Here is a 17,995-nt window from a genome sequence, read left to right as displayed (position 1 = left end):
CTAGCTAATATCTAAAATTAAAAGTTTCACTTTACCCAGGTAATACATAATCTGCAAATAAACAATTACACTAGGAGATCTATTAAAAGGAACCCTTTAGTTTAAGTAGAATCTTTTTGTAATATCACTCTGTAATTGATCTTTCTGAAGGGTTTGATCTTGATTATCATGTTTTCTTCATGCAGACACACTTATATCTAATGCTTTTTAAGTAGTGGAATCTGAGCCAGTAGGGTCAAGGATTTGAAGATGAAGGAGCCTGATTTTCTCTTCTGTTATCACCATGTACCAGCTAAGTACTCTCCTGGGAGGCAAATGACAAGCCATTCTTTCTACCTTTTTTCTTGTGAGGCTATTGGAAGGGTGAGAGGTTCTGATTGTGTGGTTTCTGGGAAATATTTTGTGGACCTAACTAGTCTCCTTTTTTTACATCTCCCTCCCCACTCCCCTGAAAATAAGTTTCACTTGACCCAAGGCCAGAGACTTCTGGTGGGAAGGAAAATTTATGGAGTATTCCTAAATTCTTCTCAGGGAGTCTTGGGAATATACCAAGGGCTGGAAGCCAGCCCCTGAGTCCCGAGATGTGATCTAGACCTATGGTTAGAATCTTAAGTAACTTGCCAGGTATGCTGGAGTGGGTCTCACTGGTAGTCTGGGTTTTGATAGAGCTGGATGATAAAATAAGACAACTTGTTTCATAGGCTACACATGAATCTACTTATCATTGATGTGCCAGTGGCTTTTTCCCCAGGTGCTTGATATTAATCTTTGAAAGCCCCGATCTAAAAGACGTGATTTCAAAATACACTGAACAGAGGCTTATGAATTTAGGACACAATTGGATTCAGATTCATTGTGACTTTGAAGGCTTGATTTGGTCCAAGGAGTACAAGACGAACCCCTGAAATGCAGTGCTCTTGTATTTATGTCATGAAATGTTGCAAAGCCTGGCTAAATTGGCTTATTGGAGTGAGTTGGGATACACAAGGACATATCCTTCCATGACCAGGTTGGACCATTCAGCATCTTTCTTTAGAGAGTGCATGCCCTCAGTGCCTATAAGCTCTTTATGAGATTCAGAGGAAGAACACAGTAAGTAGAGAGTTATGACTTAAGCACCTAAGGGTCTATCTTTTGGATTACAAAAGTACAACCAGCTGTACCTCTGTCAAACTGCCCATGGAGATGCAGAGCCTGGTGAGAAGTGAGATGGCAAAGTCAGTGCATGTGCGTGTGTGTGGTGCAAGAGTTGGGGGAGGGGATGTGAACGCAACTTTTCCTGATAAAATTGTACTTGAGCCCTTGAGATTTTACATATTCAGACTGGAAAATGATGAAATAAGTTTCACTTGGGAACCTGACATTCATTGCAATGGGAACAGTCCAACTTTTTATGCTTGAAGCAAGGTGATATCAACTATGGAACTTGATTCTGATTTCATCTTACCATAGACTAAGCATTCCTTTCCGTCTTTGCTTCCTCAGTTTCTTTGTACCCAGTATTACTCCCTGGATGCTACCCACACTCAACCTCGAGATGGTATGACCCCAACACAAATCCAGGCTTCCCTCCAAACCAGGCAGTCAGGAATGTAAACCTGAATGCTAAGGTGGATTATGAGCTCTTTAAAACAGCAAAGAAAAAAAACTAGTCTTGCCCACCTCCTTGAAATCAAAGTCTTCAAATGACCTTCTCTGTTCCTCCCACTGATTTTAATACATTAGACGCCACTTGAAAACCCAAATTCAGTAGCTGTTTAGTTTCAGGGATCTTATGAGATTTCTGGAGCTGCTCAGGCTTTCTCAGAGTCGTTTACTTGTGGGAGACTCAGACCCACCAAAGCCACCGTTAGACAGTCTGGGCTGGTAAACCAATGTATACTAACCACACCTTTCCTGGGTTGGTTACCAGCTCACGGCACACCATGAATCATTACCTGGCAGCAATAAATACTAGATGACAGAGTGCCTTGTGCTATTGAGAAGCTGAAAAGACTCACCATATAAACTACAAGGGAACTTGAAACTGCATAAAGATGAATAAAATGGCATTTGGGATAGAATCTCAGGTGAGCTTCAGTGGGCCAGTCCCAGCTGCCAGATGTACTTTAAAAAATTACTCTGAGTAGTACTTCAAATGCAGTGATACCCAGTGTGACTATAATTCACTCTCAGCAGCAATGTGGTGTTACCCTCCTCAGTGGCAGTCTGTCAAGATCAAGCCTATAATGCTTTAACTCTTAGCTGAAGGCTTTCGGGAATAAAAACTAAAGCAGATGTTGAACATGGCAAATTGTATCTCCCTTCTTCCTCCTATTTCCCTCTCACTATTAACTTTTAATTTCTTGATGCTCCAGTTGTGATTTTCTTTCTCTTACTATCCTCTGTTGCCTTACCCTCCCTCCATTTCTTCAATCTCTCTCCATCGCTTATTTTATTTTTTTAAATCTTATTCAAATTCCATTATGTTATTATAGCTTTTGGGGACTAATGGGCTTAATTTCCCTAAAGATGCCTAAATTCCTTATCTTGATTAATGGTACCCAGTTACATAAATCTGAAACCTGGGAGTCATACCGAACACCTCTTATCTCTCATCCTCATATCTAACTGTTCATCAGGTTCTTTTTATCTCCTTTCCATTTTATTCCTCTTTTTTCCAATTCATTACTCTCCTTTTAATCCCTACTACATCTGCCTTAGTTCAAGCCTTCATCATCTCTAGCCTGGACTCTTAGAACAACTTTCTAACTCTTCTCCCACACAAGGCTGCCCTCGCTCTGCCCCCTTAGACTCCTGCCATCCTAAGCATGTCACTCCCCAATTTCCCTCACTTGTTCCCTAGAACTTGTAGATAGAGTCCTAACTTCCTTCCACTGCATACAGGACCATCTAAAACCAAGTCCCTGTCTCTCTCTTTCTAGTCTCATCTCCACTGCCTGCTCATCTGCCAATCCACTGCAGCCACACTGAACTACCTCCATACCCCATGAGTGCACACACGTCCTCTGCCAGGGATGCCTAGGATCTCATTGTCTACTTGGAAAACTGTTTCATACCTTCCAGTGCCCCACTCAAGCCTGCCTTGTCCATGATGCTTCTGCTGATTTCCCCCTCCTCTGTGGGTAACCACACACTCTCCTCTCTGGGTACTCCTCTGTGTACTCATGGTAGCTTCTTTCTACCCTTGTTACGGTAGTGCCTGCTCATACTATGAAAATTATTTGTTTGTATGTTGCCACCCCTACTAAACTGTGCTCCTTTTGAGGACAGGGACTTTGTCATATTCCTTTCATAGTCTCAGTGCCTGGCACACAGTAGGTATGTTTGTTAATGAATTAATGGTTGGATTAATGGAGCACATTATTTAAAAACCATCACAGATAGATATATATGTAATAAAGCAAGTTCAGTAAACTGTTAATGCTAGAATCCAGATGGTGGATATTAACTGTAAAATTCTTTCAACTTTGCTGTATGCTTGTTATGCTGTATGTTATTATGAAAATAATAAAATGTTAGGAGGGGAACCATTTCCTAAACTTTGGTAGTTAAAATTCTTCTCAAGATTCTATCAGTGGCCCGTTTCATCCATAGAGACCCCTCTGAAAGACCGTATTTTAGATCCTAAGAGATCTCCCTTAGTCCCACTCTGTTTTGGGGTAGAGCTGAACTAGTTTCTCAGCAGCCTACACTAAGAGTCGAGAGATCCTGACTCTTCAGGGGAAAAGTGGGTCGTCTTCTACCGTCTGACATTAACCAGAACTGCTCTTTCCCCGACGACTGGACTTTCCTCTCAACTTTCCCTCAGTAAGAGTCACGTCTTCTCTCACTGATCTGACTCCCAGAAGCCGTATCAGGTCACTCTCATATTCCTTTCGTGCAAGAGCCTCTTCTCTTTTGAAAACCAAGTTGTCTGCCCATTTCATATCTCTATGGATGACAACTTATGATTCAACTCAACTGTTTCTTCCACTTTTCCCAGGGTACATGCAAGGTTTTTCCAGCTACACATTACGGCTGGCTCACAGACCGGTTAGTCTATGAAGCTTGCCTTGATCCAAAAGGTTAAAGTCATTGGTCCTTCATCTGAGCTCTCTTAGCACTTGTGTAAACTGCTCCACATAACACATTCCACCTCCCTTTTTTTTTTTTTTTTAAAGTATCTTCCCTGTAAGACTATGAAGTTATAAGCATATTTGAATTTTCCATAATGAATGGCAGAGGCTGGCCACAGCAAGCATTCAATAATTAGCTGCTGAAGAAATGAACAGACAGGTTCAGTATTTAAATGTGTTTGATATATGCTCCTGGAAAGCCAAAGAGAACACAAAACAAGTTATGACAGACATACTCTTTGTGCTTTAAATCTAATTTTGTAAAAGAGACTGATCCTCTTTCTTTTAAATGAGTCAACAGCCTTAGGGAATAACAATTCTAAGATTAGTCATACTTTGCAGGATTAATAATTTCCTAAAAGTTTCCTCCTTTACTGAAAAGGCTAAAAGCACTGTCTTAACTGCTTACTTCAGATTAATATTAATAAAAGGTGATTTGGGGGCCGGCCCAGTGGTACAAGCAGTTGGGTGCACGCGCTCCGCTGCAGTGGCCCGGGGTTCGCCGGTTGAGATCCCAGGCGCGCACTGATGCACCACTTGTTAAGCCATGCTGTGGCAGTGTCCCATATAAATTAGAGGAAGATAGGCACGGATGTTAGCCCAGGGCCAGTCTTCCTCAGCAAAAAAGAGGAGGATTAGCATTGGATGTTAGCTTAGGGCTGGTCCTCCTCACAAAAAAATAAATAAATAAATAAAATAAAATAAAAGGTGATTTGACCAAGCAGATTAAAGGACCATGAGGTGTTTCTCCAAATAATTCAAGAAACCTCAGATTAACACCTATTCACTTTAAGAGAATTTCTTTAAGGCAGAAATAAGTGCAGTTGCAAACAATACTCCCCCCACTCTGAAACCAGCACTGCTTCTTCAGCTGCAAAACTTGTGTATAATAATTAACCACCCTAGAAAAGCTTTCGGAGAAATTACTAAAATGGCCTAAAATAAAGCTATAAACATAACTTCAACATATATACTGTTGTGGGCATGTCAAAAAGCCAGTTTCTTTCAGCAATGATTAAGCCTTAATCTATTGAATCAGGCTGATGGTCATGGCAGAAGTGTCTCTACTTCATAATCAGAAGCTCTGTTTTCATGTTAAAATACCCTACTTTAAAGAGTGAATTCAGAGTAGTATGAAAATGTAGTTGAAACTGATATGCCCTTGGACTCTGCCAAATCTGGGTCCAAGTCCTGGCTCGACTACTTCCTAGTCCTGGAATTTGGGCAAGCCCCTATTCCTCTCTGTGCCACCATTTCCTCATCAATAATACCAACTCTCAGAAGGTTGTTGTCATAATTATATAACACACACACATACACACAGATATTTGTGTATATGAGATATATAAGAGGGATAACAAATATAAAGAGCCTAACATAATACCTAACACAGAGTAGTTTAGTATGATAGTTATAGCCTCTTTTCCACCTCAACCTTTTATCCTCCAACTCTGAAAGAAAAGCAGCCCCCCTAAACACACGTGATTGATTGCTAATAATTTACAATGGATTAAAGTTGTTGGCTGCAGTCTTACAGAAAAGAGACATTTTTATTTAGATCATTTAAAAGAGATAGTTTTGCTAAGAAAAATACTTCTGTTTGTCATGGATTTCAAGCCCTTCTCAAAAGAAGGAAAGTTAGATTTCCAGAATGTCCCTTACCAAAGGGACAAAAAGAAGTAGATGGAATCTGAGCCAGAGATTTTGCAAATTAAAGCTGTGATTTTGAATTAATGTAGGATAAGGTTATACTTCTTTGAGAGAGAAAATCACACAATAAGTATACCATGTTGAGGCTCAGATAGCAAAACCAGACCATTTGAAAAGACGCAAGGTCGCTGCATCCTGTCATACAAGATAATTGCACTCCCTAAAATAAAATTTCTGTGGAAACATTTCAAAAAAGTGAATGTATTTCTATAAAGTCCTTCAAACTGGATAAATCTGGTCAAAAGGACTAGGTATTAGGAATCTCTTTTTAATAGGTTCATGAGCATATAGTTTTCATTTGAAAAATATCAACAAATTATATTCATGATGGTTCTTTATTTTTGTTTTGTTTTTTAAGAAGAGCCCTATAGCGAGTTTCTTACATAATTTAAACTCACGGCTTCAGATGTCATGTGCATGTGTTTGACCATGTCTCTATTTTCATATGAGAAGGCAGTCTGAATTTCCTGACTATGCCGTATTTGTCTCCGTATTCCCCACGGTTTCTGATATAGTGCTTTTCACATAGTAGCATTCAGGAAATTTCAACTGAATGCCTAACATATTCATTTGTTAATGAATAAACAAAGTACATTTATTTAAATAAGATATAAGAAAATTTAGTATTTGGCCTGTCATTTGCTGTTAATAAATGGATTTCCCAATACATAAGAAAAATGTCAGAGCCCAAAGACCTTTGTCTTCCTTTGTAAACAGCTGTATAATTATCTTTTTCTACTATGAGAAAATTAGCATTTGAAACACAAGTAGTTTCAAACATATGCTTTCATTATAGTATGTATAACAAGCATGAATATTAATCTTCATGAAGGTAGAGATCCATTGTTATGTCCAAAAAGAAACAGTTTTCACTTTTATGTGTGGTTCATTAGAAATCATCTCTATATTTCTAGAATGCTAGGTTGTACATGATCTTAGAGATTATCCACTCCAATCTCTCATTGTATGGATAAATCAAGTTAGCTCCAGAAAGATGAAGTGACTTAACAAGGTCATATAGTCACTGGAAGAGTCAGGGAAGACCATAGGTTTCCCGATCACATATCCAGTACATACGCAGCTTTCCCAAATGCTCTATACAAACTATACCACAATGGTGGCTTTATGGGGCTCTTCAAACCCTGGGAACCAGTATACGTGACCACTAGAGACCACAGGCCCCTTCTCCATGGGAAACTCACCTTCAGTATTGGAAATGGGGGTAGTGTCACATTTGCTTTCACACTGCTGCATCGATGGAGGCCGAACAGTTTCTGGACAATCACTAGATGCTTGTCCAGTGTAGGAGAGACATTGCACAGTCCGCATTTGCTGTCCAAGGCCACACTGAGCAGAACACTAAACCCAAAGACAGAGATAAACAAAATACTGATCTCAACAATTTTTAGGAGGTATAAAAGATACTATGTCATTTCAAATACCGTATACATTAGTTTTTAAACCTCATATGTAGTTCATCTTGGAGAGGTGAATGATTAGGTCATTCTACTATAGAACTGGTTTGGAAACTCAAGGATCATTTTATTACCCTAGAAATGGAAGCAATATAGTTCCCAGAAGACAACAGATGGAGATTTCTTGGGCTATTATTCCAACAGTTCCAAGCAGTGCTGGTGAACCCTAACAGGAGTATAATGCGAAAATCCTCACGATGAAGTAGAATAATCAGAGATTCTAGGGCTGGGACATCACTGGTGCTCTCTATTTATTACAGGCTTGTGGGCAAACAGCATGATGGTCCATTGGAGTGCTGTGAATCTGATCATAATATTAGTTCAGCATAATAGCAGTGACTGCTCTAGGGCGTGATGATGGGGCCAGTTTAAAAATAAACGAGCTTAAATAAGTATCTTGAGTTTTCTAAGGTATTGTCAGCCACACAAAACCTGAGAAGTGGTCTGGCATTGGCCAATTAGCATGTTTCCCACTCCTTTCTCATCTACTCGAAGATTCAGTTACTTCCGAATTGACGTTACTCTCTGAGTGGCTTAGTTTCAGCTGGGACTGATCAGTTACCAAGCTGAAGAATGAAGCTGAGTCTATTCTTTGGGCCTGCCACCCAGAATACCAAGAAGCCTGTGCAGTTTGGGATCAGAGGGACGAGGAGCTAACTGGTGCCAGGCCAGGGTGATGTTTACAAGGTAAACAAACCAGGGCCCTGTTGGATTTGTTTGCAAAACCTCTCAAAGCACTTACAGGACTTACATGGATGTTCATACATACTTCTATTTCTAAGTTTCTAAATAAAGAATTACAAATAAATGCACCATAAAAATGTATTAAAGCATCTTTGAAAATGTATTTTCACTGTTTAATTTCAATTTTAGGAAACTGAATTGAAAATATAGATGAAAAGAAAAAGACTTGACAACATTTAAAAGAATAATCTCAAATTGGTAACTGTAAATTTGGTAAAATCAATAACATGCAAACACTTTCAACTGAACTTTATATAACAGTGCCTCGAAATAAAGAATATATGAGGAAGGAAATGCCTACCTGGTTTAAATAAAAATTATGAGAGTGAATCTTTTCTTGTTCTTTAATAGCATAATATCGATCATATATTATGAAACTGTCACACTTCTATAGTGGAATGTTTAATTGCATCCAATGCTCTTACATTGTATTTTACACTGCAATACACACATGTGTATTCTATTTCAGTACTCTGTAAATTAAACTAAATACTGTTATACAAATGCAAAGGTTAATTACTTTATGATCATATTTCTTTTGTCTCCCCACAGGGCTGAGCACAGAGCAAGTATATTTATTTGCCTTAATGGAGACTGAAAATCTTTGCCCTCTCCCAAATGTAACAAAAGAGGTCTGTAGATACTGCTATAATCTAGCAATATTGAATTTTGGCCAGAATTGTGGTAACTACTGCTATGAAATGCCATTTTTAATAAGTAATGGCAGGCTCAGAGCACAAACAAAATCATGCTAACGTAGTTATATGCCATTATGATTTATTTGGGTCTCAGATATTAGAAAATGACTAGCTATAAGGTTAATTATAAAACCACAGGAAAAGGGCATTGATTGTCTAGATATTTACTTTCTGGAGCATTATTTTTTAATAAAACCTAATAGAATTCCTTTTTGACATTCAAAAGAACAATACTCAATTTTCCTTCTATCCAAATATGCCTATTTGTTTTTAAAGGACTTAAGGTGGCCTTCAGCAAGATAACACAATTTAAAAGTAAGTGAGAAAGAAGGGAGAAAAAATAAGACTTGGAATGTAAAATGGAAATGAGTCTAATATAAAAATACATACCAAAAGCCCTGTATACTTGCTTCCTAATTCATAGTGTCCATCAGACATCCAGTGAAGATTAAGTATTGGTAATATTTCAAAGACTGTCAATCACATTATCAAGCTAATTAAAACCTCCACATCTTTTTTGTGAGATTGAGAGGAGTTATTTTGCAAGTGGGAAAATTAAGACACTGCTGTTAACTGATTTGTTCTTGAATTAGTTGAGAGTTTGGACTAGAATCCAAAGTTTCGGTAGCTTGTTCAAATATCTGGCCATCTAGACTATTTCTCTTTTAATTCTAAGTTAACATGTTGGGATGCAAGGAGTGGGTAGAAGTAGGAAGTGTGTAGGTGTGGGAGAAACACGGCTAAGTGTGTACCTGTGTGGCTGCTGGTGTTTGTGCAGTATTTCAGATTCATATCTCCGACCTAGATTTCTATATGTTGTTGCTCATCTCTTGAGCCCTTACAATGACCCAATCAGGAGCCTCAAGTGTCTCAAGATGCTACTTCAGCAGGAGCCCACAGTCCAACTGCTTTACCTGGCCCCAGTCTCCTGTCACCCAGCGAGGAGGAGGGCAGCGGCCCAAACTGCAGCGGATGCGGACAGGGGGTTTGCTCTCCTCTGGACATTGTGCAGCCGGGAATGCTTTAGAGAGGTCACTGCTCTTGCACAAAACAATCCGATGCTTGAATCCTGGACCACATTTGGGAGTGCACTGGAAATAAAACAAATACTAATGAATAACAACAGTTTAAAAATAGAGGAAAATTTGAGGAACGTCTTTCTTAAAGTAAATGTGTGTGTATACGATATACTTATACACTAAATTCTAGGCAAAGGCTTTCAGATATGAAAATTTCTTAAGTTTTTAAGCAGAATTACGTTTATCTTTTTCCCTAAGGTCTTTAAGAGCTAAATCCAAAGTTTGCTTCTCTTGGCTAACTTATTTTCTTCTTTTATTGTAGGTAGGTTTATTCCTCCATTCCTCCTTATCCTTGGCCACATTCAGCTGTGATAAGATTCTGCTAATTTTTGGAATGTGGAATCCTTGGTTTCCTACTTGCTGGGTGTAGTCTTCTGAAAAGAATTATTATGTTATTAGCGGACCACAAGCACTTGTCTTTGGGAAGCAAGTTAGGGGTTGATTGAGATGTGCATTCTTATAATGTCACATGTCACAGGTGAAGGTTTATTGCACAGAAAATCTCTGGATCTTTCTCTGTCCATCAGTTAAACATAATGAATTCGACTATTCTTTAGTTGAACCAGTCTGCTCTTTATACTGAGGAAAAGATGCTTCTTCCTATGTCACAAAGTCTATTATTTATTTCTTCTCCAGTTTAACTAGAGTGTTCTGTTTCTAGAAATCACCTATTTAACATAGTGGCTGACTGAAGTCCTCCAGCTTTCTCTGCACATCTGAACCCTTCCTTAAAGTCTATACTTCCTCTCAGTCAAGTGAGGACCTTATCCACAACATTTTGAAGTCCTGTTCCTATACCTTTCATTCAAAAAACATTTCCAGATTTCTTACAGGTACTACACTAGACTGGGGTACAAAATGAATAAGTTGGTCTCTACCCTCAAGGAGCTCACAATTTTATGTCAGAGATAGACTTGTGAACACAGGATAAACACCATAAAAGAGGATGTAGAATATATAACTGTTGTGCCCCTAATTGCCATCTGCCTATTTTATAATTATGTATTTACATGTCTTCTCATCCCTACCAGACTATAAGCTCCTTAAAATTATCTCATTTCTATTTCTTCTTTGGACATCAGCCCACCGTGACGCCCAGGATCTAGCAGAGGGCTTTGAGTATGCACTCAGTAAATACATCCTGTCCTTTATCTAGAATGATGATGCTTTAGATATACCACTAGGTAAATCAAGAGGTACTAGTTGTGGGATGGGGATGTCTTAATGAACACTGCACACACCACTGAGTGGCTTTGTCAGGGGCAATCCTTGAGCCTGGTACATGTCATAGAAAGAAAGAAAAATATTAACATTTTTTTCAGGTGAAAATCAACGATTCCATGAAAACTTTTTTTTTTTCTTTTTTGAGAGGAGATCAGCCCTGTGCTAACATCTGCCAATCCTCCTCTTTTTTTGCTGAGGAAGACTGGCCCTGGGCTAACATTCGTGCCCATCTTCCTCCACTTTATATGGGAGGCCGCCACAGCATGGCTTGCCAAGCAGTGTGTCGGTGCGTGCCCGGGATCCCAACCAGCGAACCCTGGGCCCCCACAGCAGAGCGCGCGCACTTAACCGCTTGCGCCACTGGGCCGCCCCGATTCCATGAAAACTTTTCATCACAATTAGTGTAAATAGAATACATTTCCTCTAACTTAGAAAAAGTTTCATTAAGATGGATTTTAAAGGAGGATAACATCTAGTTCTTTCCAATATGGCTCCAGAAGAGGCTTTAGTTAGGGACAGCCAAATCAACATCCTTATTTCCAGCTGCTGCCTCAGTGTACCCATATATTTAATCACTAGGTTCTATTAAGCCAACTCCTAAATCTCTCTCACATCTGCTGATTAGTATCTGTCGCCACTAACTGTACTTCAGACAAACATAATTTCCTACATGTAATACTGCAATGGCTTTCTAACAGGTCTCCCGTTTCTTGCTCTTACCTCATTCCAGTCCACTCTCTAAAGCACAAATCCAATTATATTCTCTTCTGATTAAAAAAAAAAAATCCTTCAATTGCTCACTATTGTCTTCAAGATAAAAATGCAAACTCTTTAAATTTATGTTTACAACATCCGGATAGGAAGGCTCTGCTTACTTCTTCAGATTCATCTCTCCATCCTAACTAATTTGCAGTATTCTCTGGTGCTAACCCAGTGCCACACACAAAGCTAATGCTGCTGCTGCTTTTATGACTACAACTACTATTAATAATGATAATAATAATAGCAGCTTAATAAATACTGTAATATACCAAGTGTTGTGCTAAGTGCTATAATTTACATAGTCCTCACAAAAATCCTGTGAGATGGCAATTATTATTCTGTTTTTAAAATAAGAAAACAGTCTTTGAGTAAGTGGTTGGTAGAAAGTCATGCAGCTATTAAATGGCAGACCTAATGCTAACTCCTACTGAGTGTTTCCCGGATATTAGGCACTACACTATGTACCTTGCATATATTATCTCATTTAATCCTCACAACCACCCTATCAATTTATATTTCAAGAAACCAAGATATGCAATCGTGTCGTGCAATCATGCCTTCTGTAGAATGAATAAAGCTTGATTCAAGTCTCTTGAGCTTGCCTCACTTGTGTCTAGTCCTCTCGACTTCACACCAAGTCTCTTCTACCATCCACCAATGTCAGAAGCCAAAGCTATAGAGGATTTCTGTCACTTTCTTAATGCTTAATATTATTATTGATAATAATAACACTACTACCTCACATTCCATTCGAGTTTCACAGTTGACAAAATACTTTCAAATACATTACTCTTACACAAATTTTTGAGAATTGTTACAGATAAGGAAAGCTTAAGCAATTTAAAGTTAAACAGATACAAAGTGGTAGAGCTGGAACTAAATCCTAAGCCTTCTGACCCCTCCTTTAGCTCTTAGCATTGGAGAAACAAAGTCATGAGAAGTATTAATTAATTATTATAAAAAGTAAATTGAGGTAAAGTACAAGAGGAAGGAAGGGTACTTCTGACTTTAGGGAGAAAGGCAGGAACACATAGGATGTATAGGGAATTCAGTTTTAGTATTTTAGGCTATGATTAGTTCTCTATATTGGGAACATTTATTGAAAAATACACTCCCCTCTTCCCTTCACATTTTGAAAGCATGCATATGTATATTAAAGCCTGGGACATATATCTCTTGCTTATTCTAATATCTTTTTCCAGTAGGAAGAAGCTTCTGCTATTATCTGAAGACTGTAGTAATATGCAGCAGTCTTTCCTAAGAGCCTTTGCCAAAGTCCTGCTTACAATTAGGGGAGGCAGACAAGACAAGGATAGAAAATTCATTCATTTGTATCTGAGAAGTCCCCAGGAAACCAAAACCAAAACAAAACAAATAAGATTGATAATAATAGGAAGAAGAATGAAAGAGAAAGCAACACTAATATTTATTTATTAAGTGTCAGGCAGTGTTTTAAGTCTTTTGCGTGTTGTAATCTACTTCATCCTCATGGAAACCTCCTGAAGTACTGTTTTCACATCCATTTTAGAGGTGGGAAACTGAAGCACTGATAAGTACAGACAAACCCAGATAGCAGGTTCCTATTAGAATAAAACTGTGAAAGATAAATGTACAAAGACACGAATCCTCTGTGCGACAATGTGCAGTCATATGCAAAGCTGAAGATACAGTGACATCTTCTACTGAGACACGAAATAATTTTAGAAAATTACAGCCAAAACTCCAGTAATAAGCCAAGGATATTCCATCCTGTAGCACTAGAAGTAGAGAGATAATCAACTGGATTCTCAAAATAGTGAATGACTGAAAACTACATTTCTGGCACATTCTGATTCAGTGAATACACCAGCCCTGAGCCCTGCAGATCTAGCCACAAATATTACATCTCTATAGTCAGAATCTCAACTCTGATCTCTGCAAATATTATACTTCTTAAGGGTGATTATAAAATTAAATGTTTAAAAATTACTTGTAAAAAAAATAGTAAAGGCACAGGGACCAGCTTTGTTCTAAGTAGAACTCTATCCTGCAAATTCTTGTGACCTTAGGTCAGAGATGTTCAAGCAGAGATGTCCCTCAGCTTGTTTTTATTTTTACCTCTTCCCTTTGCTTTATTTAGCCTACATTTCTTCTTTGCCTCTCTTTAGCCTTCTGATAAATAAATATGTTTACCCATCTGACAGCCTCAGTTTTATTTAGCTATCTGAAAAAATAAGAAATTCTAGAAAAGCAAAATGTTGCCATGATTATGCATATGATTAATAGGCATTAACTTGATTACTAATGTTTCAGAGATAATCACTGGTTTATACCCATGTAAAGGGTATATTTTTGCACTTGTTGACTATGCAGTAAAATTCAATAGCGATAATTATGGCTGGCCCCGTGGCTTAGTGGTTAAGTGTGCACGCTCCGCTACTGGCGGCCTGGGTTTGGATCCTGGGCGCGCACCGACGCACCGCTTCTCCAGCCATGCTGAGGCCGCATCCCACATACAGCAACTAGAAGGATGTGCAACTATGACATACAACTATCTACTGGGGCTCTAGGGAAAGAAAAAAAGGAGGAGAATTGGCAATAGATGTCAGCTCAGAGCCGGTCTTCCTCAGCAAACAGAGGAGGATTACCATGGATGTTAGCTCAGGGCTGATCTTCCTCACACACACACACAAAAATAGTGATAATTAGAAATTCAATACTTAGTTCAGTAATAAAAATTCATTTTTTTAGATTAAAGCATAGTTATAAATATCAAAATCCATTCCATTTATTCTCTTACTAAACCATGAGGTAGTTGGATGGAAGATATTATTTCAGGGGACAATCTATTATTTAGCAAAATTGTTTCTCACTATTTTTCCCTATTGCAGGTAAATATCTCTTTTTCCTCTTTTATTCATATAATTAGAATCTCATAATTATTTAAAATCTGACCAGATCATTTGTTTTTTGTTTTTATCTCAATGGGATATAGGAGGTAATTTTTATGAGAGATTCTTTTATGCTTTAGCTTAATGTTCTATGATCAAGAAGCAAAAAACATAGTTTTCAGAAAAAAGTATTTGAAACCACACCAAGGAAAACAATTTGTCTCTCACTTGTAAAGAATAGAAACATTAAAGTTTTAGGGTTAGACTGAGTTTTCTCTGGAGAGGTGAGTTCAATTCTCTTAGTTATAGTACCAAGTAGAACCTAGGGGTTAGCAAGGTGATGTCGCAGTTGTCTTCTAAAACAAAGCACAGTCCCTTGTAGGTAGATTTCCCCCCCGTCTTTCTTAAGTAACGCTACCTAAATGTAAGTCCTATAAAGTCAACTGAGTGTGATGCCAGTCATCCACTTGTCCAAGAGTAAGTACAAGAAACAGACCTTTTCCAATGGGGCATTCTGTGGGTGTCAAAAGAAACTATTCCAATACATCAAAAGAATGGTTTAGGATTGCTGGAGCCCATCCACAGTATGCAGCAATGCTTTTAAGAGTTACTTGCCAAGAGAGGGCAAAAACAGAAAACCATTTAAGTCCAACAAAGCATGGGTGATCCCAAGAGTGGAGCTAGATTGTAGGAAATGCGAAAGCCATGGCTTCATTAGATTCACAAAAGGCTGCCGAAGAGCCATTTCTCACCAAGGTAATGTGGCTTTTTTTTTTTCTTTTACTATAAGCACGGGGTGGGTTTCACTAATGGGGAAAACGAAAAAAGGGTTCCTGGCTTTGCAACAATGGAAATTTTTTATTAGAGCAACCAGCAAAGAAAAGGAAAAGGTCAAAGGGTACATTCCTCTTGCTGCAACATGTTTTCACCAGTTGAACCTCACCCTTGTGATTAGCAGAGCTCAGACAGCTGATAGTTGGAAGTGAGAAGGGGGGCAGAAAGAGAAGGGAAATTTTCACGGGCGTGTCAAAAGAATATTGTGTGAAATATTTGCAAAAGTAAACTGAAAGAGATTGAACATTGCCTGCTCTTCTGCTGGGACCTCCTCTTTTCATTAGTAAGAGGTTTTCCATTCCTCTAGGTGGAGGACGCTCCTTGTTCTCACTTTGTTCTCCATAGCTACTCAAACATTTATTTCACTTAATGCTCTTTACTTTTATTCATTTTCAACCCATCTAGGAAAGAGGTGAGCTTCCTGATAAAGTGGGGAAATGGAAGTGTGAGTGCACCCCCTCTTTTGGAAAATAAATAGGAGAGATCTTACAGGGCAAAAATCATGTCTTTCTTCCTGAACAAAGGATGATGATGGTACTGATGGTGTTCAACTAGAATCTTGGAGATGGTCATGGCAGCATTTCTTGGCCTATGCTTACCTCAGAATAGTTTTCCTGCTTTCACTGTGGAGAGACAACAGCAGCTACCAATGCTTTATCCAAGGTGGTAGTCCCAACATAACTCACTCCGTGCCCTCAGCATCACTTCTTTCCCCTAAGCTTTGACTCAGCCATCTTAAAGAAGATGGCAGAAATGTAAGTAAAAGCCCCTTTAGCTTATTCTTATTCCTTCAGGCAGCCTCCAGGAGTGCCTAAGAGCATCATAGAGCCATTTGAGCAAGTCACTTCTAAGACTGGATAGATAAGAATCAAAATTCTAAAAGTAAGGTAAACTGTAACCTATATGAGGTTGAATTAGGAAGAAAACCTTAAAATGGTAATAAGAATGGAAATATACAGTAATATACATAAGCTATTTCTCAAGGTAATTATATTTGGTTGTTTTATGTCAAAATAAAAATACAACGATACAGAAAAGTGTAGGTCAGGAGACCAATGTGAAATGAGTCTGCACATGTGGAGGTTTTACTGTTTTCGTGGTTAGCAGAAATTTCTTCTAGTTTCTGCCTATCAACTTGTCTGTTTTCCCCCACTTTGGTAGAAAGATAATGTGGTATAAAGTTCTGTATTCAAGCCTTCTTATTACTTGTCACTATTTTATTCAATCTTATCTTCCATTTATTCTCTAAAACAAATCCTTTTCTCTCATCCTACTTTCACCACATGATCTTTGTGTTTCTATTCAGTTGTTTCTCTTATCAGGAACACCTTCTCCAGCTTTCCTATTCTCTTCCCTACTTCATATCCTATACTCAAACTGTCAGTTTAACTCCCATCAACTAAAAAGACTGTGATCCTACCCCAGGCTATTCTGACCTTCTTAGCCCTGCATTTCTATATCACTTATACATTTATACCTCACAATCCACCATTTCATTAAACACTGCCTTATATCATTCTCTAGTTGTTTCATAGATATTTCTTATTTTCCTAAGCTTATAGGATTATTTTGTATTCTCTATAGTGCTTATCCCATTGTACTTAGTAAGCACTCAGTCATACTTACTGACTTGACCTGAAACCCTAAAACTGTTGCAGCCAATCATCAGGTCTTCCATTATGATTTTCCAACGACAAATTTGTCATCATTGTCAATGACTATTTATGGACTTCTATAAGGGTCTTGGGCACTGAATTGCAAGTAAAATAATTACTTACATGTGTGTAACTCTGTAGAATGTCTATTCTTTATCAATGGATTTTATCTTTCAAATGAGTGTGGGAGTTAATCCACCCACTATTAGGGAACAGAAGAGTTCATACTGTTTTCCACAACCACTGAGTTATGGAAATATCTCTACATTTGATTGAAACACACATAAAAGTTAGGTAGGCAGAATGTAATTACTGAAGCTGAAGTATGGCCAGGAAACTTGGGAGAACACTCTCAATTCCTGCCAAAGATTCCATAGATAACCACCACTTGTCAGAATCTCCATTTCCATGTACCTTCTTAAACACAGTCCGTCTTTTAGCCCCGTGCCTCTAGCAAAATAAAACCACTCAAGCCATAAGATTCACGGGGGAAAGTTACATCCAGAGGTTCCCAAAGAACAATGTTTAATTTGTTTATTTTTTAACAAACTTATGAAGTCTACAGGAAATACCCAAAGCAAGTACCACAATGTTTCCAGCGGGAAATGCATCCTGTTTTGCTAACGTGGAAGAATGACCTTTAGTTATATAGCCAGGTACTCCTTTTTAACGTTAACCAACACTACAGAAGGATTCAGCTCTTCTTTGGGAAATATGGAGAATGGTACAGTGTGTATATGTGTATGTGCAGAATGAGGAGTCAAGGAATAAACTCTACCTCTTTCTTTTGCATAAGACCATTTTTCTGTGGCCTCTGGATTATTTT

At 38.3% G+C, this 17,995-nt stretch overlaps 1 protein-coding gene across 1 annotated transcript in view; it reads right to left on the bottom strand.

Annotated features, from left to right (window-relative positions):
- ADAMTS6 (ADAM metallopeptidase with thrombospondin type 1 motif 6) overlaps nucleotides 1-17,995 on the bottom strand; it is a 320,979-nt gene that overhangs the window by 7,658 nt on the left and 295,326 nt on the right. The window contains exons 22-23 of the mRNA XM_058563973.1: nucleotides 9,660-9,836; nucleotides 7,031-7,187 (exon numbers count right to left, since the gene is read on the bottom strand). Coding sequence (XP_058419956.1) covers nucleotides 7,031-7,187; nucleotides 9,660-9,836 — 334 coding nt within the window. The remainder of the gene's footprint in view (nucleotides 1-7,030; nucleotides 7,188-9,659; nucleotides 9,837-17,995) is intronic.

The sequence above is a fragment of the Diceros bicornis genome, chromosome 20, assembly GCF_020826845.1.
Source record: "Diceros bicornis minor isolate mBicDic1 chromosome 20, mDicBic1.mat.cur, whole genome shotgun sequence".
NCBI lineage: Eukaryota > Metazoa > Chordata > Mammalia > Perissodactyla > Rhinocerotidae > Diceros > Diceros bicornis.
The sequence above is the reverse complement of the archived record's forward strand: the minus strand, read 5'-3'. Positions and strand labels throughout refer to the sequence as shown.